This window comes from Rhinolophus hipposideros, assembly GCF_964194185.1.
Source record: "Rhinolophus hipposideros genome assembly, chromosome: 22".
In the NCBI taxonomy this organism is placed as follows: domain Eukaryota; kingdom Metazoa; phylum Chordata; class Mammalia; order Chiroptera; family Rhinolophidae; genus Rhinolophus; species Rhinolophus hipposideros.
This window is the reverse complement of record NC_138068.1, coordinates 20,378,734-20,406,261: the sequence shown is the minus strand read 5'-3', so window position 1 is coordinate 20,406,261 and position 27,528 is coordinate 20,378,734. Positions and strand designations below refer to the sequence as shown.

Below are 27,528 nucleotides of genomic sequence, written 5' to 3'. Positions count from 1 at the left end.
GCATTAACACAGGAGGGGAAGAGAGGCTTTTAATTCACTGGGCACCCCAAGATAGAACCTTCTTTGTGCTCCCCCACACTTGGTACATATATCTCTCACAAGTTTGTCTCTCTCAACAAGATCGTGAACTCCTTTTGAGTTCATAACAGCAAGGACCATATTTTATCATTTATTTCCGAGTGCTGAAGCAAAGTAATACTGTTATATATGCGTTTCCCTTGCTTTCATTCAACATGTTTATTAAAGAACCTAACATATACAGGCCAAGCAGAAATACAACAGTGAGCAAAACAAAACGTGGTCCTTGCCCTATTGGAGCTTGCACTCTAAGGGGGAACAAAACAATAATCAAATAATTGTTCTAATGAAAGTGTGAGGAAAATAATCTGAGGGGAAAAAACCCAGACTTTTGTGAGCACACATAATAAAGAACTATGACTTAGTCAAGGACTTCAGAAAATACATCCTCAAGAAGATTTAAGCTGATACTTGAAGGCTGAGCAGGTGTTAACAAAGGGAGGGAAAATGGTAGGGGAATATCCCATATAGAGAAGACATCAATGCAAAGGACCTGTGGCAGGAGGAAGAAATGCATATTCAAGGAACCAAAAGAAGGCTGGACACAGACAGCATGGAGGAGAGTTGTACAAGATTAGGCTGAATGAAAAAGGTAGAGGTCAGACCATGCAAAGCCTGAGGTCATGATAAAGAGTTTGGTCTTTATACTGTGACAATAGCAAGCCACAGCAAGGTTTTAAACTGTGTGGGTGTGGGTGTTTGTGTGTGTGTAGCATATTTTCATTTTGAGAAGATCACTCTGGCCAACTATTTGAAAAATGAATACTGCTATAAAAGAATCGTTCAGGGCCTCCTAATCTGTTAGATGAATAAAGAAATAAAAACTAAGGCTTATTTGGTGGAGAAGCAATTGAAATTAAATAGTCTTTAAAAGACAAATCAGTTCCTGGTGAAGGTGCCAAAGTCTGACAGACTAACAGCCAAAATCAGCCAAGGGAATGGAGTCTGAGGCTACAGATGCTGAAGCATCAGGACTCAACCAGAACCTCAATCCTTCTTTATCCTAAGATGCCACAATGGTTACATAATTACTAGGCATTCTGAAACGTAAAAGGAGAGGAACAGACAAAGCAGCACAGAAAATCATGCTATGTTCTACTGTTGTTATGATTTGGGTCTAGATGGGCACCTTCAATCTGAACGGAGAGAATCCCCAGATCCCGAAGCTGCTGGTTGTTGCTCTGAGCCAGGATCCGTAGCCGCTCCGCTGCTTCCCGGGGGATGTTGAATGTCACACGCACGCTGTTCCAGGGCTCCACCTTCTGTACCTTTAGCTTACTGGATTCTTGGTTGTGAAACAAAGAGAATAATATTAGTAATCTTTTAGTCACTACAAGACATGAAACAAACAACAACAATAAAGTAAAAGCACAAGGCACAAGTAAGAGCACCAGTTTGGAATAGCTGAGAAGCTTAGGCTTTGGCACTAGAAAGACTTCAAATTGAATCCCACCTTTCCCACTTAGCACCTGGGTGGCCATGAACACGTTATTTACCTTTCGGAAACTTACCTTTCTCTTTTCTAAAACCATGAAAAACTACTTCATGAGATTGTGGGTGCTAAATGAGATAATATATGCCAAAACTGAGCACAGGCCGTGATACACTGTAGGCACTGAATAAATGGAAAGCAGTAAGATAGAGTAAGGAATATAAGACAGAAGAGGGAGAGGTAAATTTAAATCAATAGAATAACGTCTACTTCTAGAATCAGTTCAACATATGTGAACTGAGAGCTGAGAACATTTAAGTCTCAAATTTCAACTAAAATTCTATAAAAACATAATTAGCAGATATGCCAAATGTAGGGAATCTGCAGCTTATTTAAGGAAAGAGCACTGAAAAGGAAAATAGATTTACTTACAAAATGTTAAGCAGTTTTACTTCTTCAAATAAAATATTTGAAATTTTAATACTCATATGTAAATATTCACTGAGTAACCCTCTGGAAGGTAATTATAGAGACCGGGAGCACACATTTCTTCCAATGTCCTCTAAATGCTTCAGTTTAAGGAGGGCTTAAGTCTTAATTATTTGTGTCTTTGATTTTTAAATCTTTACCTACTTTAAACAAAAGCTGAATTTCCACTGAAGCACATCAAACGAGGGAAAACAACAAACTTGACAACTAAGCCTCAGCTAGGATAATGTTTTTAAAAGAGGATATAAAAGTTAATTGAGGAGGCGATGTTTGTAATTATACTTTAGAGATGGAAAGCAAATCCCAGGTCCAGTTAGCTGATGAAAAAACCCTTTTTTTCCCAGCAACCCCAGACAAAATAATTTCCCTTTTTGTTAAAACTCAGCTAAATTAAATCTTTTGTATCCTCTATTCAGTTATACATTCCAATATTAAGAAAAGGGTCATTTAACCATAGCTGTTCTCAAAATAAGAAATATTCATAGATAGGGGAAAGTGTCTACATGTTGCCTAAAGCCCCTTCCAACTCCAATACCCTCATACATTGAAAGTTAACTTGTCCAGACATGGGAGTTCACTTATTCTAAGGTGGGGAAAAGAGACCATTTGCTAAGAGCAGTGAGATAATACAATCACAGAAATTTTGAAAGGATTAGGCAATATTTAGTCCAAGTCTATTTCACAGGTGAGTAAACTGAAGCCCCAGTAAGGCTAGGTGACTGGCGCAGAATCCCGTGGCTACCTAGCAGCATCAGAGATGGTATTAAAATCCAGCTCTGATTCACAGGTTCATTTCTTTTCCATGACACTTACACCTCCACACAGCAAAGGCAGGAAGCTTGGGATCCAGGCGCTACAGGGTTCCTAACCAATCTGAAGACTACTGGAATCCTGTACATGATCTAGGCAGGCATCAGCTATGCTTATGGTATTAACTACTTGTGATACGGTAGCAGAAAAATCCTTGTCTACAACATAGTTGCATTTTATCAAGTGTTTTAAATTTCCATCACGTGAGAAGATTTGACTTAAAATACTTTTGGACCAAGAAAATAATCTGATAACACCGTAAGTCTGGGTTTGGTAATTTATTTAAAAGCAATAAACAGATTTAGCACTTTAGAACCATGAAAAATATGGATAATTATGAGCAATGAACAATTTCAGGCCCTCATGACATGGTATACTGTGGCTGATTATAGTGACCATGAGGGTGATGACTGCAACTTCAACACGTAAAATTCTCTAGTATTATGCTAAATAACCCATAACTATAAAGAAGTTTTACAAAACACAGTAAAAATGCCCTTGAAAAAAATGACAGCTTCCCTCCTGACACCAAATCTCAAAGAAAAAAACCCCAAACCTAAAAGAGCTACTAACGAGTACCTGATCAGATCAAGATTTTACAGAAGGATAAAATCTAGGTTTTGCACTATGTCTGAAGGGATTAGATAACTGTGCTAATGAGAAAAGATGGAGAACATCTACACCAAGGTACAAAAACACAAATGCCCACAAGACCAAGACAAGTAATCTAACTGTGTGAAGGTCAGATGGAAGCTGTAGTGAGGTGAGGGCCTGCTTCAGTGGCAGCTGATACTCAGCACCATCTGGGACAGAGAGAGAGCTTGGTGTTATCAGATCTTCCCATTTTTAAAGACAAATCCAAAATCTGGGATTTTAGGTAAAATATCTCAATTTTTAAAGCATTAGCAATGAAATTCAAACATTAAAACAAAATAAAACAAAAAAGACGAAAGTGGGCTATAACATATGGCTGCAGGCTAGATTCAGCAGGCTGTTGGTTAGTAAAATATGATCTAAAATTTAAGAGAACAAATTTCAAGCACATTTTAAGTAGAACCATAAAGTAAAAAGATTTTTGCAAGCTTCAAGAGACCTTAAAGATCCAGTTTAACCTCTTCATTTTACAGGTAAGGGAACACAAAAAACCAGAGAGTTAAAAACAATAAATATATTTGGTCTTCAGAAGTATTCCTCTCCACTAGAGAGGATTAAGGATTATTATGTTAAACAATATTTTATTATACTCAGTTCCATGTACTTCAAAGAAACAACAGCATTTCTATTAAAATGAAAATCCTAAAATTCCAAATCTGCAATTAAAATCAGTCTTTCAACCCAGTATAGCAAAGTTTTAGTGTGTAAAACTCAAGATAACCATAGAAGGGGAAAAACTTCAAAAAGTGTAACAAGACTAAAAAAATAAAGCAAATTACCCATGTGTAACAAACTGGGCACATTCTCCAATATTGTGTCCAATTTCCATTTGAAGTCTTTATCATCTATATTTCCTTTGAAGGCCACAAAGATTGTGGAATCCTCCAAAATACTATCACTTTTTGTGTCATCATCTTCTAGTCCAGAGTCAAAATCCATCTCTGAGTCTTCCACTGTTGATGAACACAAGGAAGTATAGATGTCTTCTAAGTTTGGAAGGTCATCCAAAACCATGGTGAATATTATTCCAGAAGCATATGCCAAGTGGACAGTAAGAAAACCTGTGAAAAGAGAAGACAGAAAAAGCATCACAATGCATAATACAATCAATAATGTATAATACAATCAATAATGTATAATCCATAGTTCTGTGAAAACTGATTTATCTGCCAAGTAATAAGGAAGTACCACAAAAATTAAGAAATTAGAGAAGATAAACTATTTTCATTAAAATATTCTATAACAATTAGTTCTTAAAGGTACTAGAAATAAAAATACACCAGTTTAAATAAAACTCCTTTTATTACGTTATAATGTTTATTTCTATTATGTTATATGTTACCTTTTTGTAAGCCTAGAATATGGGAAGTTAAAACAAGAGATTACAAGAAAATAAAACAGGTATTTTCTGAGAATTAATTTATATAAGCCTTTGGTTGACCCCACAGAGCAAGGGACTCTCCAAGGCTCCCCTCACTCCAATCCTGACAAAAGTTTCAGAGGAGCCAAAACCTCTAAAGCTCTTCTTTTTCTCTAATCTGCAAAGCACAACTTGACCCAATTAAAGGCATCTGGAGGACTACCTAAAATCCTAATCTTTTTTTTTTTTTAATTGGGAATACTGGGGAACATCAGTTCCAACTCAAGTTGTTGTCCTTCAGTCTAGTTGTGGAGGGCGCAGCTCAGCTCCAAGTCCAGTGGCCGTTTTCAATCTTTAGTTGCAGGGGGCACAGCCCACCATCCCATGTGGGAACTGAACTGGCAACCTTGTTGAGAGCTCACGCTCTAACTAACTGAGCCATCCGGCTGCCCCTACGGAAGCTCAGAGGCAGCTCGTTACCTTCCGTCTAGTTGTGGAGGGTGCAGCTCACTGGCCCATGTGGGAATTGAACTGGCGACCTAGGAACATGGTGCTCCAACCACCTGAGCCACAAGGCAGGCCCAATGTATTGTTTTTAATTGACAGAAATTGCTGTACCAGAAGCAATGTGTGACATGGAGCGTTTTCTTGATGGAGGATGAAGTAAAGAGGACTTCACGAAAGAGGACTTCCAGAACTGCTTCAGAAAGTGGCAAGAATGATGGGGAAAGTGTGTTTGAAGCCAGGGGGAGTATTCTGAGGGGGATTAATGGCAATGTGTCTTTTACTGTAATTAACTTTTTATGTAAACATTCACTGTATTTTTTAATCATACCTCGTAAACTATAATTACAACTATGTTTTGCTTTTTTTAAAATATAGATAAGAAAAAAGGACTGAAAATAAAGCCAATAAATGCAAACAGAAATTGTGCTAGGTTGGTAAGATCGCTGGTGAATTTCCTTTTCCTATTTTCCAAATGTGCTATAAGTCAGTAGGGAAACAAAATTAAATACGCTATAATATGGTTATATAACTTGAATGGGAAAAATGTATCAAATTTTAAAAACTGTTTAACTTTTCTTTTTTTAAATACCACTAAACTTCAAGAATAAAGGCTTTCCAAAAACAAATCTAAGGGGAAAAAATTCCTGTTATAAATAAATATAGGAAAAAAACCATTTATGTTTGTGCAGAACATTTTATAGTCTGGTTCTGTGACTTACAAAGGAACAGTGTGATTTGGGAGATTAAGAAACAACAGCATTCAGAAAATCCTTTAGAGACACTACTGCCCTTAGTCATTTGCCATCAGCATTTTACAGATTTTAAAGAATTTTAGAGGTAAATAAACAAAACTTAAAAAGGTTTTTAGGGCTTAAAGCTGTTGCTCATTAGGAAAAAGTGACTGGTAAAACTGCATGAAAAGCTATAGTCATTGAGCAGCTATTCCAAAGTTGGAACAACTGAAAGAAAAGAATTTAAAATTTAAGAAACATTTTCCAAAAGAATCTTTAACTGGAAAGAAGGAAACCAGCTTAAAAACTTGGACTTTGATAGTCTTCTAAAGAGGTAATTGGTCATGCCACAAAGACAGTGTATACAGATTTGGAAAACTCTCTACTGGCAGATACTACAAGTCAGCTAATTCAAATTCAGGAATTACCAGTTTAACAGTACTATGGGCACTATACAAGTGCTTAAAAAAAACAAGAAATTGAAAGGCAGTCTATGAAAAAAATTGCTGGCCTTCCTTCCGAAAAAAAAACTTTTAAAAGAAACTTCTAGTTTCATTGAGACAATGTCCGTTTAAAATCTGTTAATAAAGAATTTAAATCAAAATAATTGACCAATCTTTGAGTGAAATGCAGTTCAGTGACCTACTCTTGGTGAAAGAAAACAGATTATAGTTGACGATCTTGAAATTCATTTGCTACTTATGGTTATCTCAAAAGAGCAAGTGCTATCTCTCTGGCTTTGCCAGAGATTAACCACTAGTTATCTTGCTGAACCACATAATAAATTCCAGATTATCTACGGATTTCACTTCTTGGGTCTCTTTTGATCTTTTATAAAGAATATACAAATAAATGCAATATTCAGGAGAAACTGAAAAAGCAAGCATATTATTTATTCTGCCATTTGAATGTAGAGTAAAACTAGATTTCTAAATTAAATCAGTTCAGGGTAAATATTTTAGGGTAGCCAAATAGTTCCAGTTGAAGGAAAGCTCTTTACAGAATGCCAACTTAAATGTAAAAAAAAAGATATCATTAGAAAGATCACAATTTTGCAATCCCTAATAAAATAAGTCAGGCAAGGATGAAAAGATAAATGTGAAAAATTGACAGAGAACTGGATATTCACAGGATGTCAAATTATCATCCCAGATTTACTGCTTGGAAGGGAAAAACTGTAATTTCACAATGGAAGGACCTGACTGTCACCACCTGGACACAATGATCAACCTTAGGTTAGCAACCAGAAATTATGTACAATATTAAGTGCCCAGAATTACCTATAAAATAGTCTTGCCAAAGCTGTTTAATCTGAATCTAACAAGTTTTTAACAGGAGACAAAGGGAAAACTTAAACAACACCATGAGGAAATAATTAGACAAATCAAGAGTGTGGGATTTCTGCAGCACAATTGGCTTGACTTCTTCAAGAAGTCAGTGGTCATGGGGAAAAAAAAGGTGAGTAAAATTATTTTACATTAAAAGAGATTTAAGAGACTTTAAAATGAAATGCAGTGTATGGACTTGGTTTGAAAAAAAGATACAAAGCACATTTTTAGAATGACTAGGGAATTACTGCTAATTTTGTTAGGTGTGATGATAATGGTGTTGAAAGAAACAATGTTCTTATTGTTTCTTTCTTTTTTTTTCCTTTTTGTGAAAAACTTTTATATTTAGAATTAGCCAGCTGGACTCAGTTTAGATGATTCCAATTTCTGGCAACATCCAAAGCATCATTGTCAGGAGCCAGTGGAACCTGTGCCTTCTTCTCAGGCCGATCAGGGTGCTGACCTTGGCCCCGTCAATACCATGGAGCTTCTTCACAGCCTGTGTGATCTGGTGCGTGTTGGCCTTGACATCCACAATGAATACACGTGTACTGTTGGCTTCTATCTTTCTCATGGCTGACTCGGCAGTTAGGGGAACGTGATGGTGGCACAGTGATGAAACTTGTTTAACCTGGGTGCGCTCTTCTAAGGATACTCAGGCTGCCTTCGGAGCCGCAGTACCTTGGGCCTTCATAAAGTGGGTGACCTGCAGATCCTTTTCTGGGGGGGCTGTGGATGCCTTTCAGCTCTGCTTTCTTTCTTTGCCTTCAAAGTTTTTGCTTTGGCTTTGGCTTCGGCTTTGGGAGGGGCAGGGGCTTCCTTCTTTCCTTTCAGTGCCATCTTTGTGAAAAAGCCTTATTGTTTCTCAAGAGATGCATATTGAAGCATTTAGGGGTGAAATGTCATGATGTCTGTAATTTACTTTAACATACATTAAGCAAATAAGGCAAAATGTTAATAATAGTTAAATGTAGGTGATAGGTATATATTGGTATTATTTGTACTATAATTTTATATATGATTGAAATTGTTCATAATAAAAAGTTTTCAGAAATAAAAAAGGTAAAAACAAGCATACCAGCAATATCGTGCTGCTATAAGGTAAAACTCCACCAGACATCAGGAAGACTTAGAAGATTACATATGAATATCTTCCAAATCACAGTAGGATTAAAAATAAATAAATTTAAATATATATTTATAAATATGTAAATTTATATATCATATATATTCAGCTATCTGGACCAGTCTTTTCTTTTCAGAGTTTTTACCTGATGCAGGTAGCTGAATAATGGGTACAATATTGTCACTGGCCAATCAGATTATCTGAGCAAAAGACAAGACACTATTAGCTATATCAGATATCACAAACGCACATTACTATAGGGGTCAGCAGGTAAAATAAACGAGAGGAGAACACTGGATATTAAATACATTTGCACATACTGTATGAATGGTTTGGGCAATGAGAAGCTCGAATAGCTGTCTATGCTGAACGGTTGCAACTTTGCTCTAGCTTATTTTCTTTTTGGAGGGATGGGAGGAGTTGTACAGGCCCAGAAATATTCTGATTTTTAAGAAAAGACTAAATTCCACATATTTAGTGAAATCTCCAGATTGTAAAACAGATTTGCATTTTTGAGAAATAGTCTATGGGCCAAATGTAACACACTACAGCTGCATAGGCCCACAAGCCATTGGTTTTCAATTTCTAACTAAGTCTGACAATCCAGGTATGACTTATGTGATTGACTACCTTGTTTCCCTGAAAATAAGACGTATGCGGAGCATCAGCTCTAATGTGTCTTTTGGAGCAAAACTTAACATAAGACCAAGTTTTATTTTAATATAAGACCGGGTCTAATATAATGTAATATAATATAATGCAATGTAATGTAATATAATATAATTAATATAATACCTGGTCTTATATTAATTTTTGCTCCAAAAGACGCATTAGAGCTTATGATCTGGCTAGGTCTTATTTTCGGAAAAACACAGTAATACCGCACTAGGCCTGAGTGAACTCTGCTGGGTTTGATGTAGTGCTGGAGGAAACCAGATATTTGAAATGCACTTAAATGTTATGATGTGCCTCTTGGGAGATATGTGGACTCCCAAGAAAAAAAGAGATCAAGCAAGGTCTTAACCCCAGAGGAACAGAAGGTACTCAAACTTAGTGAATTTTGGCTTCATTAAATATGCTGTCTCCCACAATGGGCTAAAGGAGTATCTTCTCCTTTGACAAAACACTAGATGATGAAGCAAACAGAATTTTTTACTTTATGTTAACTTTGGTAGTGTCATTCCATTGCTGGGAATTAAGCTGAGCCATAATCGCTCTTTCACATAAGGTTTCACTCACCAAAATGTCTTGCTTAATTTTTATCATTTATCCAAGTCATCTTCTACGTCCAAACAAGTTGGCATTTTTAGGGCCTGTATTTCAAGGTAGTAGCCAAATAAAAACTCTAAAAAAGAAAAAGAAAAAGAAAGTTACAATATTATATAGCAAATACAGAGGTAATCTATTTTTGTAACAGAAATTAATGCAAATATCAAAAATTATCAAGTCAACTTAAACATCTTCAGATAATGTTAAACTAGGGTTTTGTTTAAGTCCACTAAGAGTATCGTTTTTTCAGAGATCTTAAACCACTCACCAACCAGCATTCAAAGTATAGCAGCAAAACTCAGGGACATATACCAGTTTCACTTAAGAATCTAGGACCTTGGACGCGCCCGGTGGCTTAGGTGGTTGGAGCTCCGTGATCCTAACGCCGAACGCAGTCAATTCGATTCCCACATGGGCCAGTGGGCTCTCAACCACAAGGGTGCCAGTTCGATTCCTTGACTCCGGCAAGGGATGGTATGCTCTGCCCCCTGCAACTAACAACGGCAACTGGACCTGGAGCTGAGCTGCACCCTCCACAGCTAAGATTGAAAGGACAACTTGACTTGGAAAAAGTCCTGGAAGTACACACTGTTCCCCAATAAAGTCCTGTACCTTTCCCCCCGCAAAAAAAGATGCTACCATTTAAAAAAAAAAAATCTGGGACCCTAGGCCTTAGAGCCCTCCCTATATCTTCATTTCTAAATCTGTCAAATTAAAATATACATCATCCTGCACTGTGTGAAGATACTTGGCGCCAAAACCAAAATATTCTGTACATACACTAAATACAAGATGTAGTTCTTTTAACAGAATTTTAAAATTCATTTTTAAACTTCATAAAGTATATTTCCCTATCTTATCTATAATATCTATACATTTTATTCTTCCTTAAATTTTCAGTTTAAGTTCTAAGGTATTCTTTACTGTACACACATAAATTATGCATGGAAAGTGCATAATTTTGACATACTTCAGAAAAATTTTCACTTAATAAGATAATATTCATCAGAATGTCTTTTTTAACTTGGCTGTTATGGTATTACATTATTGCCAAATATTAATTTTATAATCTCAAAATTTTAGATGGATATATGTACTAGGTATTAATAAATATTTATTAGAGAAAAAAACTATCCCTTAAGTATTTTTTAATTCAAGAAAAAGCCATTTTTAAGTCTCCATGGAACATTAATAAAAATTAACCTTTAAGAAAATCCGTAATGAGAATATTAGTAAGTCCAAAAAGTAACAGTAGGATAGGTGAATATTCTGATGACCATGAACTGAACTAAATTTAAAATAAAATAAGCAAACAAAGGCCTTTCCACTTTAAAACAACAACAAAACCCTTGGAATTAGGTTAAAAAAGAAAAATTGTAAAAGTTCTAAAAAATAACAAGGAAAATACTACATACTGGAACCTAAAGAATACAGCCTAATTGTAAAGAAGAAAATTTACAGCCATAAATACCTTTATCGAAAAAAAAAAAAAAGAAATGAGTTAAACATCTGATGAAAGAAAACTTCTCAATTCTTCTTATGAAGCAAATAGACCATGAATATCAAAAGCTGATCAGGGAGAACACTTCATAAATTACCTATATTAAAAAAAGCTGATACAAACTGCAAGCAGAAAGTTACAGATCAGTCTCTCCTTTATTGCTCAATCTCTCTTACACTCATGCAAGATTCTAAATCAAACTTTAAATAGAATACAACAGTATATTAGCAGATTAATAATGCATCATAATCAAGTAGTTTGTTCTAGGAATGAAAGGAAAATGCAGTATTAGGAAACGAAGGGGAAAAATCACATGATCATCATAGATATTAAAAAGTCATTTGACAAAATTCAACAACCCTTCTTGATAAGAAAAAAACACCACAAAACTCAAATAAATAGGAATATACAGTGCTCGCTTCGGCAGCACATATACTAAAATTGGAATATACAAACACTTCCTTAACATGTCAAATCACATCTCTTCAGTCCCCAAATCAGCAAATCTAAAGTTGAGAAGATAGATATCCATGATGTATATATATACTATTAAACACAGTAGAGGTCTAAAGTCAGTGAAACTAAGTAAGAGTAATAAAGGTATAAAAATTGGAAGGAAGAACGTAAAACCACCACTATTTGCAGATGATACAAGTGTGTTCTTGAAAATCCTAGAAAATCAACCAAGAAAACAGTAAAAATAAGAAAATTAACCAAAGTGGCATGGTATAAAATTAATATGCAGAAAACCATAGCTTTTATTACATATGTAATCAATCACCAGTAGTTGAAAAAAAATCTCATTTATAATACCAACAAAAAAGATTAAATATTTAAGAATGAACTAAAAAGAAATGTAAAGCTACAAGAAGAAAATTTAAAAACACTAATGAAAGATCCAAATACAAAAAAGACCTGAATAAGAGAATGACGTACCAAACTCTTGGACAAAAAGATTCATAAACATCAATTCTTCCTAATTTATAATTTAATAATCACAATAAAAAATGCCAACTTCTTTTTTAAACAGACAAGCTGATGCTAAAATTCATATGGAAACAAGTAAGGGTCTCAATAGTCAGAGCGTGAAAGGGATGAGTCCTACCAGATATCAAAACATAAAGTCTCAATAATTAAAACGGTGTAGTACTGGAATATAAATAGATGGAAGACCAACGGAACAGATTCGAAATTCCAAAAATGTATCAAAATGCACATGGAATTTTAATATCTCAAAAAGGTGGGGAAAGATGGATTTTTCACTAAATGGGACTAGGTAACCACATGGAAAAAAAATTAGAGCTATACCTCACATCAAGGTAACTCCAAATGGATGCAAAACTTGAATGTACCAAGTGAAACCCTAAAAGTGTTAGAAGAAAGTACAGAAGAAATTTTTGTAACCTTGGAGTGGGAAAGGTTTTTCTCACTACAATTCAAAATCTAAAGTTATAAAGGAAATGATTAATAAATTCAAATACATAAAAATCAAAGAATTCTGTAAGAAAAGAAACACCATGAAGTAAAAAAAAGACAAAGACATATTGGTGATCATATCATTGATAAGAGAGTAAATCTCCTATATACAAACGTATTGTAGAAAAAAGCATACTGTATTTATAGGTATGGTATATATATATGTACATGTACATATAGATATATAAAATAAAAACAATTTGGACAAATTATTGTGTCCAAAAATGGACATAAGATATGATCAACAAATTTACAGAGAAGGAAATACAAATTAAACATATGAAAAGGTGTTCAACCTCATATATATAAAAAAACATTTTTCCCTCATCAGATTAGCAACATTCCAAAAATTTGAGATGAAACATCTTGGCAAGGTTATGGGAAAATAGGCACTCCCACTCATTGCTATGGTAGTGCAAACTGGTGTCACATCAGCAATTAGGTAATACCTATCAAAGTTACAATTATATAGAGCATTAACTCAGCAAGCTCACTTCTGGTTAGTGATCTTTATAGACACACCTGCTCCCGTACAAGATGACATATATACGAGATTATTCACTAAAGCATTGTTTGTACTAGCAAGATAGGAAATTACCCAGAAGTCCATTAACAAGGATTGATAATAGTATATCCAATAAAAGTTGAAATGCAGCAAGAGTGAGGATGCTCTCTATGTACTAACATGGAAAGATCTCCAAGATACACTGTTCAGAGAGAAAAAAAAAAGGAGTACAACATTGACTACAGTAGGCTACTTCTTTGTGGAAAAAGAAGAGAAAAAATATTTTATAATGCTAGCATTAAAGTACTCTAGAAGGATATACAATAAACAAATAAAAATGGTTATCTTCAAGGTAAATTTAAAAAATCGTGTTGTAGCAAAAGGCAAGGAAGCACTGAGACCAAGGGGGAGTCATCACATACAGTAGCCAGTTTTAAGGAGTTCCCTTAAAATTTGAAACAATTTGAGTATAAGAAAGAATAATGACTAAAATGGATTATACTATGAGTAAGAATCCATTAAAGTACAATAATAGCTCAAAGAAAGAGAGTGAAAATAAGCCTATCATCTGCCACCATTGGAGGTGACTTACAACTCCTTACTCTGAAGATTGATAATTAAGTAGAAATATTTACTTTGTCCTTTTAGAAGGATTCATCCTCACTAGAGAAGGAAATCTCTCCTTTACAGAATGCCAGTTAATAAATGTAGCAGGCAAGGATGATCAAAAGATGCTAAATATCATTTGGTGAAATGGTTGGGGAACAGAAGATTCCCAAGGTGTCAAATGATTATTCCTCAGATTACTTCCTAATTTAATTCCAAAGGGAAAAACAAGTACCTTTATAATGGAGAGATCTGACAGCCACTAGCTTAACTAGTGATCAAACTCAGCAACAATTAGAGACCTTTCATTTATGACCCTTGATGTTATGTAACCTGAGGCACAAGGCATCATCTATGGTGTATTACCACCAAAAATGCCTAATGTAAGTCTAAATAAGTGGTTAAACCTAACTTCCCCTTTCTAGGAAATTCAGGAGAGAGTAACAAGAAAAATCACCTACAGAAATTTTTACAAGAAAAAAATTACATGAAGAAGTAATCAATTACATAAAGAAATAATCAGATCTAGAATTTGAAACATGCTACAACAAACTGATCTGATCTCTTCAAAACCCAAAAGCTTGGGGGAATGAATAGGGGGCGGATACAGTTCTAGAATCAAAGAGACTGAAGAGACATTACAACCAAATGCAATACATGAACGCTGCTTTGACCTGCTTTGAAGAAAACAGCCATAAAATAATTTTTAGACATTGGGGAAAACGGAATGTGAAGTGAGTAACAAAGATGTGAGGGCACTTAAAATTTTTTCTTGGGTGTGGTAATATTATTTGTGATTATGTAGAGAATGCCCTTATTCTTAGATGCATGCCAAGACATTCAGAGATAAAGTGTCACAATGTTTGCAACTTATTTTTAAAGTATTCAGCAAAGATAGGTAGACCGACAAATAGATGATGCAAATATAGCAAAATATGACCACTGGATTAGTCAACTTTTCTGTATATTTGAAAGTTTTCATATTAAAAAGTCGGGGGGAGGGTGTATATAAGGACCGTGGGATCAAGACTTTTCACTGTGTATCTTTGTTTCGATGTTTGAACCATGTGATTGTATTATCTACTGAAAACAAAAGCCAGCTATCTACGATCCTCTTAAATCCTTCGCAGCCAATTGTATTTCTATTCTTACCCCCATGTATTCAGACATACAACACCAAAAATATCCTCTGTTTTCTATCTCCTTGTTTTGAGAGGAGCTCCTCTGACCACATTTCCCCTGTGAGTCATCTGACAGTAAAGAACCTGGACCACGTCATTACCAGGTGCTGAGCCACTGGCACTGCCTCCAACAATATTCCCAGTGGCCAGTTATCTCATACTTGTCCCCCAACCCTACCCCACCCCACCCCCTAACCTCCAGGCTCTGTTGTTCACACACTCTGTTCCTCCCCACCCTTTCCCCTCCCATCCTACAGTTGGTTCCTTCAACAATGCTTCTATCTGTGTTCTGGCCTCCCCTGCTCACCTGTTCTTCAGCACACAAAGTCCACCAGTTGACTTCACCCCAACTGACTTGAAATTTAAGAGCTGGAAAGGAATTTACAGGTTAGTCTACCGTGTTTCCCCCAAAATAAGACCGGGTCTTATATTAATTTTTGCTCCAGAAGACTCATCAGGACTTATATGTTCAAGGGATGTCATCCTGAAAAATCATGCTAGGGCTTATTTCCCGGTGAGGTCTTATTTTGGGGGAAACACGGTAACTTCCCCACTCTCAGAGAAAAAAACAAAACGAAAACCTAGACAGTGGTATCGTGACTTGACTGAAGTTACAGGCTAAGATTGTGGCAGCACCAGGATTAGGCCCTGGTCCTTCAACCTCAAGCTCAGTGCTTCTTCCACCACACACCAAACTTTCTTCTCCTCAGGGTGACTCTATGGTGCACAGTGTGTAATTAGCAGAAATATCACAACCAAGTGATCCAATCTATTTCAGGTCAATATTTACTAATTAGAACTGCCCTAACTGCTCCAAAATGGTTCAAGTCACAATACTTGAGATCAAATACATGCTTTGAAAGAACTTCAGTAGCTCTCAACCTTGGTTACGAATTATAATTATTTGGGGAAGCTTTTAAAAATAATAATGCCTGAGTCATAATAGGTCTTCACTGTGACCTGAGCTTTGGGTATTTAAACACTATCCAGGCGATTCTAATATGCAGTCCAAGTTTATAACCACACTTTATATACATTATTTCATACATTACTTCATATACTGCTCACTATAAACTTTGGTTGTTTCTTCAAAATTTTTTGTTTTTAACATAAGACCATATTGCTTGTGAGAAAATCAAACAAAACTATACAGAATCTAAAAGTGAATTATACCTCCCTGAACTCTATCTTGTTTTTTTCTGTCTGTGACCTTGGAGTCTCTTGTACCTTTCTTAGCTTCCATGTTATCATTTAGAAAACAAGGGGCTAACATACTTTCCAGATCTAGGGACACTATGACTATTTTAAACCTTGGCCATTTGACTTCAGTGTTATATTTCCCTCAGGAACTGGAAATCACTTGGTGTGAGATCTTCAACTCTTCCTTATTCCACTAGTGGCTATTTTCCACACTCTAATCTTCCTCCTTTCAAAAAGTTAACCCCAAGCTAGGAGTGAAAACAGAGGCTACCTAGCAATGCCTGGTTCAGCTGTATCATCGCCTCCACCCTAATTTTTTACTGATATACTTAGGGAAACACCGAGAGTCAGTTATTACAGCAATGGAACAAGAACTGCTAGTCAAAGAACTGTTGGACTCAAAAATGACTTCTGCCAAAAAGCAGGAATGGGCCTTGAGATACAACAACTGAGCCAGGCAGGAAAGATAATAGATTTTTAACTAATCTCCAACATGTGGCTCTATCTCCTCCAACTACATGCTCCAAAACAGCTTTCTCCAAGGCAGCAGTGGAGGGGTGAGGCGCACCACCCTACCACCTCTCTAAGTGAGAGATCCACTTAGAATGATCAGAGCACTTACATGTCCACAGCCTTCCCCTATCTATCAGATTCTATAACATACAATGTATGTTATCCTGGTGTCATGCAGGGACTCTGTTCCCGCTCCCTGCACCAGAACGCAGGACATGGTGAGGCCAAAAAGGAACACCCACGGAGCCATGGATGGGGGGTCATATCACTACACTCTCGCTGGCGGCTGGGCTGGAGACACAGGGAGCAGGAGCCACATGATGCACAATCCGCCATCCACCCTTGCTAACCCCACTTGCTGGCCACAATCTGTAGTCCGCTTCTCTGTCAACCAACCAACCCCCTAGCGTAGCCATGGCAGTTACATTTAGTGGCTAATGGCTAACCGGTAACAGCTGTTGGCCACCCAGCCACAGCGGATGGCCATCTGATTACAGCTGATAGCCATCTAATAACCGAGTCAGCATCTTTCCAGGTGAGGCCGAGAGCCTGGAAACTGCTCTCTGGAACTCTGGTATCTGAAGACGGTCACAGGAAGGGCTGAGGGAACAAAAGACCTGGGAGCATTATGCTCTGGGAAAGTTATTTATAGCCCAGTCTTCAAATAATCAAAAACACATTTTCATGCAGGGAGTCTGTCCTCACACACATTCTCATTTCCAAAGTCAAATTACCAAGCCAGAGGAATAGATTTGCTCCCCTCAATCTAGCAGAAGGCACATAAAGGAATGCTAGACTCTAGGAAGTATCAAGAAACTACATGTATCAATTAATCCTTTAGCTTAACATCTGAAAGGAGAATTCATACAGCTACCAGCTAGTCAGTGAGGGAACCTACCAACCCTATTTATTTGGCAAATGCTAGACCTGTATACTCCTCTCCTTACTCAAGAAGTGAGGGATTAAAAACCATTTGGTAACATAAAAGAGAAACTTTGCACTTGTAATTCAGAAAATAAATCAATTTCTCAATAAATTTGATAAAATACACTGAAATGAGATATCAAAGTCCATAGACAGAAATGAAAAGAATGAGTTGAAATGCAGGTGGAAATAAGAGGAAAAAGAAAAGGAAAAATTATAAGAAAGGTAAATATGCCAAAGTAGAATTAAAATCTTTTCTAGAAGGATAAAGAGAAGAATACTTACTCAGAAACGTGGGGATGACAAATTTGAGAAACTCTTCCAGAATGGAGAAGGAAAGGACAAAGTAATGAAAACTATGGAACTGATAAGGAGAGAAGACAGACATAAACTTCAATTAATTGTTACCCCTGAAACAAATAATCAGAAACAAAATTAAAGATTTTTAAAAAGGGAAATGAAAACTTTCCTGAGTCAAAGAATGTTCTGCATCTCTAACTCAAAAGAACTCACAAAATACCAGGCAAAATTACTGAAAAGACAGTGACAACTAGATTTTTTTCTGGTGAAACTTTTAGATTTATTTCAAGGATAAAGAAAATGCCCTGCAATCACCCAGGAAGAAAAAAACAAGTCATATACAGAGGACCAGAAATCAGATTTCTGCTTTGCAAGCTCAGAAGACAATGGCAAAACAGTAAAGAATTAGAAATGAAAAATAATGTGACCTACTAATTCTGCCCCCTCCCCAGCCAAGTTATCATTTAATGTGAAATCAACATACTTTCAGATGAAAGTATACCAATCAAGTACTTTTTATAAAAATATTATCTGAATAATTAACCAAAAACAAAGACCTTGAGAATAGGGAGAGATGAAATCAGTTAAACATAGGGCTAAGTTTAAATAATTGTTATAAATATGATTAGTACCAAATACTATTTAAAAAATAATTTTGAAAAAGAATATCTATAAGGTACAAAATAAAGATGAACTATTAATCATCGTCTTCATCTGGGTTCTGTGAACAATTTTGCTAATATGTTGGCATTAATTTAATGGGTTAACGGCTCCACATCCCCTTAAAGGATAAAGAGCATTAGTCCACTCTAGACATACGTATAATAGGAACCATACAATAAGTGGTCTTTTATGACTGGCTTCTTTCACTTACATAATTTTTTCAAGGTATTAACAAGTAACAGTACTTCATTTTTTTAAATTACCAAATAATATGCTTTGTATGGAAAAACCACATTTATTTATCCATTTATTCATCAGCTGATAGATATTTGGGTTGTTTCTACTTTTCACTATTATGAATAATGCTGCTAAGAATATTTGTGTACAAGTTTTTATGTGATGTTTTCATTTCTCTTGGGTATTTATGCCCTCATACACATACATACACCTAGGAACGAAATTGCTGGGTCATACATTATCTCTATGTTTAACCTTTTGAGGAATTGCCAGACTGTTTTCCAAATCAGTTATACCATTTTACATTCCCACCAGCAGGGTCCAAGAGTTACAATTTTCCACATCCTCAACAGCATTTATTATTATCTTTCTGATTACAGCCATCTTAGTATGAAGGGTTATCTCATTGTGGTTTTGATTGATTGGCATTTCCCTGATGGCTAATGGCGTTAAGCATATTTTCATGTTTCTTGGCCACTGGTATACTTCCTTTTAAGAAATATCTATTCAAATCCTTTGTCAATTTTTTAATTGGGATATCTGTCTTTATTATTGAGTTGTAAGAATTCTTGCTATATCTGAGATACAAATCCCTTATCAGATACATGATTTGCAAACACTGTTCCATTTTGTGGGTGGCCGTGGATGACTTTTCTTCTTCTTTAGTCCTCTTCTGATTGTTCATTACTGAATGTTGTGTCATGTTTTTTGGGTGAGTATGATTTTGTTTTATAGTTTAGGACAAATTGGTTGAGTACTTTGAAAAATCTTTTATTAAATTCTCATTTCACAATTGTCTTAGTTTGTTCGAGCTGCTGTAACAAAATACCACAAACTGGGTGGCTTATAAACAACAGAAATTTATTCCTCATAGATCTGGAGGCTGACAAGTCCAAAATCATTGTGCCTGAATGGTGAGGTTCTGGTGAAGACCCTCTTCTAGGATGTAGACCGCCAATTTCTCACTATGTCCTCCCGGGGTGGAAGGGGTTAGGGAGCGCTGTGTGGTTCCTCTTACAGTAGCACTAATCTCAGTCATGAGAGGTCCACCCTCATGAATCAGATGCCTACAAAAAGGCCCACTTCCTACATCACACTGGGCATTAGGATCTTAATGTATGAATTTTGGGGGGACACAAACGTTCAGACCATAGCAACAGTGTATTTACACTAAAAAATTCTAGCTAAAGAGTTAAATATAAAAAATGAATCTTACAGTGGATATATATTCAAATATACTTATCAGTTCATGGACTGAAGAGCTAAAGCAAATATAGGTTTGATTATGTAATTTTATTATTTTTTTTAAAAAAATTGCAGGTCAAAGTACTCAGGAGTAAAAAGGCAAAATGCAAGTTGTGAATTATATTTGTAAATGACAAAAAGTTAATAAACTTGATATTTAAAGCATTCTTAAAAATCCAGGAAAACATTAACATCCCAACAGAAAAACTGACCCCCCCAAATGGACAATCTATACAATTAGAAATAAAGATCATCAAAAAATTAAAAGATTGTTACATTTCATAAGTAATCAAAGAAAAGCAAAATGAAATATGCCTTTCTTCCAATATCAAATTGGCAAAGATTTTTAAAATAAAATTGTGGCAACTCAATTGTGGCAAAGATACAATGAAATACATCAACATTCACAGTTTGTTTAAAAATATTCATTCTCCTTAACATCTCAACTATAATATTAACATCTAGGAACCTAACATAATGAAATAAAGACTTACATTCAAAGATGTTCATAAAAATATTAATAGGGGCGGCAGGTTTTGTCAGTGGCTAGAGAGCAGTGCTCAGAACACCAAGGTTGCCGGTTCAACTCCCACATGGGCCAGTGAGCTGCGCCTTCCACAACTAGATTGAAAACAACAGCTTGAGCTTGGAGCTGAGCCACTGGTGGGCAGACAGTTGGCTCAGAGCTGAGCCACCAGTGGGTGGCTGGTTTGCTCCGTGGTTAGAGTGCAGTGCTCATAACACCAAGGTCGCTGGTTCGATTCCCACATGGCCAATGAGCTCACCCTCCACAACTAGACAGAAAACAATGACTTAACATGGAGTTCATGGGCCCTGGAAAAACACATTGTTCCCCAATATTCCCCAATTAAAAAAAATTATTAATAGTGAAAACTGGGAGCTAGTTGAGGATTCAACAAGAAGTGATTTAAATAATTTAAATGTATTCAAATATTGCTTCTCCATTAAAATTCATATTTTCAAGAATATTTAACACCATGGAAAATGTTCATATTTTAAAATATAAAAAGAATATAAAACTGCAGTCAGTATTTCAATTTTCTTAATTGTGTGTACGTTTATATACACACAGGGAAAAGACAAAGGAAATAAGTAATAAGACAAAGGAAAGACAAAGGAAATAAGTAATAAGACAAAGGAAAGACAAAGTAAAAAGACAAAGGAAATCAGTAATAAGATAAACAACCCATTAAAAAATGGGCAAAAGATTTTTTTGGGGGAAAACATTTGAACAGACAACATCTAAATTAGAAAGGAAGAAGTAAAACTGTTATTATTTGCAGGTTACATGATACTATATAGAGAGAACCCTAAAGATTCCACCAGAAAAACTATTAAAACTAATAAATGAATTCAGTAAAGTAGCAGGATACAAAATTAATATTTAGAAATTGGTTGCATTTTTATATACCAATAATGAACTATCAGAAAGAGAAACTAAGGAAAAATCTCACTTACAGTTGCATCAAAACAAATAAAATACCCAGGAATAAATTTAACCAAGAAGATAAAAGACCTGTACTTGGAAAACTCTAAGACACCGAAGAAAGAAATTGAAGAGGATACAAATAAATGGAAGAATATACTTTGCTCGTGGAAAGGAAGAATTAACATTGTTATAAAATGCCCATACTTTCCAAAGCAATCTACAGATTCAGTACAATCCCTATCAAAATACCAATGGCATTTTTCACAGAACTAAAACAACCCTAACATTTATATGGAACCACAAAAGACCTTGAATAACCAAAGCAATCTTAAGAAAAAAGAACAAAGTTGGAGGTATCATGCTACCTGATTTCAAACTCTACAAGACTCTAGTAATCAAAACAGCATGGTACTAGCTGGCATAAAGACAGACATATAGATCAATGGAACAGAATAAAGAGCCTAGAAACAAACCCATGCCTGTATGCTTAATTAATTTTTGACAAAGGAAGCAAGTGTATACAATGAGATAATCTCTTCAACACCATGGTGTTGAGAAAACTGGAGAGATATATGCAAAAAAGAAAAAAATGAAACTAGACCACTTCTTATACCACATACAAAAATAAATTCAAAATGGATTAAACATAAATGTAAGAAATAAAACTGGGCCCAGTGGCTCAGGCGGTTGGAGCTCTGTGCTCCTAACTCCAAAGGTTGCCGGTTTGATTCCCACATGGGCCAGTGGGCTCTCAATCACAAGGTTGCCGGTTCAACTCCTCCGAATCCTGCAAGGGATGATGGGCTCAGCCCCCTGCAACTAAGATTGAATATGGCACCTTGAGCTGAGCTGCCTCCTCTATGGCTCAGTTGGAGTGCGTCCTCTCAACCACAAGGTTGCCGGTTTGACTCCCGCAAGGGATGGTGGGCTGTGCCCCCTGCAACTAGCAACGGCAACTGGACCTGGAGCTGAGCTGCGCCCTCCACAACTAAGACTGAAAGGACAACAACTTGAAGCTGAACAACTGAACAGCACCTTCCACAACTTAGATTGAAAGGACAACAACTTGACTTGGAAAAAAAGGCCTGAAAGTACACACTGTACCCCAATAAAGTCCTGTTCCCCTTCCCCAATAAAATCTTTAAAAAAAAAGAAAGAAAGAAAGAAAACTATAAAACTCCTAGAAGAAAACATAGGCAATAAACTCTTTGACATCACTCTTAACAACATTTTTTTTTTGGATATGTCTCCTCAGACAAGGGAAACAAAAGAAAAAATAAACCAATGAGACTACATCAAACTAAAATGTTTTTACACCGCAAAGAAAACCATTAGCAAAATGAACAGATAACCTACTGAATGGGAGAAGATATTCGCCAACGATACATCCGATAAGGGATTAATATCCAAAATATATAAAGAACTCATACAACAACACCAAAAAAACCCGAACAATCCAATTTAAAAATGGGCAGGGAAACTGAATAGATCATCTCTCCAGAGGACATACGCGTGGCCGACAGACATATGAAAAAAGATGCTCAAATCACTAATCATCAGGGAAATGCAAATTAAAACCACAATGAGCTATCACCTCACACCTGTCAGAATGGCCATCATCAATAAAGCATCAACAAGTGCTGGCGAGGATGTGAAGAAAAGGGAACCCTCCTGCCCTGCTGGTGGGATTGTAAACTGGTACTGTCATTAAGGAAAACAGAACAGAGATTCCTCAAAAAATTCAAAACAGAACTACCACATGACCCAGCAATTCCACTTCTGGGTATTTATCTGAAGAAATCCAAAACATTAATTAAAAAAAATATATGCACCCCTATGTTCACTGCAGCATTATTTGCAATAATCAAGATGTGGACGTAACCTAAATGTCCATCAACAGACGAGTGGATAAAGAAGATACGGTACATATATACAATGGAATATCACGTAGTTATAAAAAGAATGAAATCTCGCCATTTGTGGCAACATCCCTGGCTGGCACCTTGAATGCTGCCTATAAGAGGCCCTGAAACAGATGACCCACCTAAGCTGTGGAAAATGTGCCATAATAAAGGTGTATTGTATTAAGCTGCTAAATTTATGTTAATTTTTTATGCAACAAGAAATAAGTAATAGTCTCCTTGGAAATCCTGCTGTATATTTATTTCCTTTAATACTCTTTGGCAGTTTCTTAAAAAGTTAGATACTGTACCATACAACTCAGCAATTCTACTGCTATGGATTTACCCCCAAATAAATGAAAACATGTCTACACAAAGACTTGTACAAAAATGCTTATAGCAACTGTATTCACAATCATCAAAACTGGAAACAATTCTAATGTTCATCACAGGTGAATGGATAACCAAACATCTTATATCCATGCCACAAAACACTACTAAGAATTAAAAATTAAAAAGGAATGAACTACTAATGCATGCAACAACATGGATAATTATCAAAATCATTATACTGAGTAAAAGAAGCTAAACACAAAAGACAATATAATGTATGAATGCATTTATATAAAATTCTAGAAAATGCAAAGCAATATAGTATAGGTGGGGCTCTGGGAGACACAGACTACAAAGGAGTATAAGAAACATTTTAGGGAGATGGAAATTTTCTGTATCTTGGTTGTGGTGGTTGTTTCATAATACATACTATAAACTAATAAATATACTGTCAAAACTTAACAAAACATGTTTCACACTAAATGGATGCATTTTATTACATGTAAATTATACCTCATTAAGTTGACAAAAAAATCACTTTCTTTGTCAAACTTTCTTTAACTACATCTAATACAGCTGATTCCATTATTCTGCCTTAGTCCTCAAACAGTATTCTACAGATAAATTACCCAAACTGCAGAGAAGCAAGGGCTTCCTGAATTCTACAGTAGCTAAAACTTACAGAATGTAAGAATGTGTCAGGCGCTGTTCTGAGCACTTCGCATTATTAACTCAATTGGTCCCCCAAGAGCCCTATGAAGTAGATTATATTACCCCCATTTGAAAAACGAGGAAACTGAGGCACTGAGAAGAAACTTGCTTAAGGTCATACAGCTTGCAGTAAGTGGCAGAGCCCTGATCTGAGCCCAGGCAGTGGGATTCTGCAGGCTCTTCATCACCACCCCACTCTGTATCTCAGACCACTTGAGTCTCAGGTAAAAGCATCCTCTCAGCTCACTAGAGACTGACAGGTTCATTCACTCATGCAACAAATATTTACGCAATGTATGTCAGGTATTGTTCTAAACGCTAAAGACAGAATGGTGAAGAAAATATAGACATGGTACGTGCTTTTATGGAGCTTACATTCTAGTAAGAACTTAGGTTTAAAGTGCAGGATTCTCAAATCAAAATATTTATCCACTTATTAATATATTTATGCAAAAAAAAAAGTCACAAGTTGAATAATGGCCAGATCTGATTTAACCAGGTAGAGCAGGAGTACCCAAACTTGTCTGCATTTTAGAATCACCTAAGAAACTTTTAAAAATTCCACAACGCCCAGGCCATACCTCTAGGCTAATTAAATCACAATGGGTGAGTGGGGGGTGGGGGGGAAGAAGGGAGGGAGACAAAGGCATCAGTGGTTTGCCAAGGTCTATAGGTGATTTGAATGTGAAGATAAGTTTGGGAAATCACAGAGCTCGAGTTTTTATCTGTCTGAGTAAATATCAAGTTTATTCATGGTGATGAGAGAGGTATAGAGATGTACACTTGCCCTTCTCTGAATCAGAGACTTGCAAGGTAGCTTTGATTTTTTTCCCCCCAATGTTATGAATTCTGAGAACATCAGAAAGAGGGCCAAATAAATATTTCTTTCTTGGATTTATCCATGCCTCTATTCCCCTCCAGAATCATGGGCAACTGAGATACTGATCTTTTCCTCTTTTCTTGGTACTTTCCATTAACCAATAAAGAATTCTTCTATATTACATACATCCAACATAACTGATAAAGACATGACTCAACTACTTTTCTATTAAGCAGATCTTAATTCAGTCACTTTGGGTCCATCCAAATAAGCTTGCCAAAGCAAAATACTCTACAGACATTGAGATCAACACTCCTTTTTTAAAAAGTAAAGTCTATTTATAATTCAATCCTTTGTTAAGTAGAAATCAAGTCTTTAAATAAATCAAACTTGCATTTGTGTTCTATAGAATCAACAGACCTGTTTAAGAACTCTTTGACCACTCTCAGAAAAGATAGTTAAAGGTTCAGTAGGACCCCTCTCCATTCCATCCAGGACCTAAACAGAAAGGCAAAAAAGCAAAGAGGAAGAAGAGAGAGATCAGAAGAAAGTCCAATAAACCTATTCAATGTAAATTTTGCTGACTGCCCAAATTCATTTCTACCACTGTTTCTGCCAATTTCACTCTGGAAAGAGTTGTAAAAGGCATGAGATTATCTATAGTCTCAAATCCAGGGTGTTTTTGTTTTTTTAAACAAGGAAAGCTTATCATAATCGCCATGGAAGGTTTTTCAAAATATATCAGTAGTGATTACACAAGAGTGCTCATTTTATAATTAATTACCCTTATGATCTGTGTACTTTGCATTATGTATGTGACTTCAATTAACAAATATTAAAAAACAGATACAGTTGTCCTAAACAGAACCCCTGAAGGATTCTAATTAAGTAGGGAGGAGAAACAGTGTCCCACAGAGGTTACATGATTTGCCCCTACATAGTGGACTACATAGTGAACTACATAGATCACATATGTAGTTAGTTACAGATTTAGTCTTTCTTGTTATTTTCCTATTCTTTCTGTAAAACTGTAAATATGCTGATTATACTTTTTAATTTAACATTTACTCTCTCATACTCTGAAAAATATTTTATTACAAATGACAACTGTAAAAAACAAACAAGCAAACAAATAAATGGAAAACACAGATGTCCTGGGTTCATAACTTCCCCATCGCAGCTGCTGCACCATTCACATAAGGAAATTAAATTAAATAAAGCCTAATGCCCATGCAACGATTTCCTAACCTCAATATCCACTTTTTAAAATATTTTCTATAAGGCAAATGTCAAATGATTAGTAGTAAAATCAACTAGGTGATCTGGAGAATAGCCTAGCATTAATTATGATAATGAAATACAGGGTAATAGAATAGAAACAGAGCTAGGCTGAGCATGGCAGGGTGTGCCCCGAGTTCTAGTCATGATCTTCCCATAAAGTTGTACGATTTGGGGCAGGACACAACCTCTCTGGGCCTAAGATTCCTAAATTATAAAATGAATCACTAAGCTAGAGCTAAACAGAATCTCAGGTTCCTTCTAGGCTTAAAAAGACTCAAGGACTATTTATCAGGAATTTTAATTATTATTCTATATGCTTTCACTTTAACAAATGAATATCTCTATTCAAATGTTTTAAGTAGCTTTGTAAAATAAGGATCCTTGAATTCCTAGGGTATCTGCCTTATAAACCTAAGACTGGATATTACACTTACAGTACTTAAGAAATTAAGTTGACCTTTTTACCACATAGCTTTAAATATTTCAGGATAACTTACAAGGAATTTTAGAAGTGTCTAAATAAACGGCCAAATGTGAACTGGCAAAGACAATTTGCCACGGCACAACTGAAGCAATATCCAATCCAATCCTCCCTCTCATGAGGATCCTTTCAGAACCTCTCATGAGGTTCTTATAGAACTAGTACATGCTTCCTGTTCCCAAGTCCAGGATTCCAAGGGAAAATTTATGCAAACCTCTAGCAAAATCACAGAAATTTAGTTCCCTGAAAGGATCAATAAAACCTGTCACGGAGCCTGGCATTTCAATACTGGAACACTAGTTTGCTCTTGGTAAGGATAACAGACAATTTAAGAGATTAGGGAATATTAACATTAACTCTTAAACTTCAATCCTGACATTTTAGTGTAAGAAACGAAAGGTAAATTAGTGAAATAT

At 35.8% G+C, this 27,528-nt stretch overlaps 1 protein-coding gene across 10 annotated transcripts in view; it reads right to left on the bottom strand.

The window, feature by feature from the left end:
- The window catches only part of NCOA6 (nuclear receptor coactivator 6), an 86,508-nt gene that overhangs the window by 46,281 nt on the left and 12,699 nt on the right, over positions 1 to 27,528 (bottom strand). For 5 of the 10 annotated variants that reach the window (XM_081034145.1, XM_081034151.1, XM_081034153.1 and 2 more), the window contains exons 2-5: positions 25,771 to 25,848; positions 9,755 to 9,860; positions 4,243 to 4,524; positions 1,208 to 1,363 (exon numbers count right to left, since the gene is read on the bottom strand). In XM_081034145.1, coding sequence (XP_080890271.1) covers positions 1,208 to 1,363; positions 4,243 to 4,477 — 391 coding nt within the window. In that variant the 5' untranslated portion in view covers positions 4,478 to 4,524; positions 9,755 to 9,860; positions 25,771 to 25,848. Of the gene's footprint in view, positions 1 to 1,207; positions 1,364 to 4,242; positions 4,525 to 9,754; positions 9,861 to 17,975; positions 18,055 to 25,770; positions 25,849 to 27,528 lie in introns of all 10 variants that reach the window. The other 5 variants (XM_081034148.1, XM_081034152.1, XM_081034154.1 and 2 more) reach the window with 2 other exon arrangements.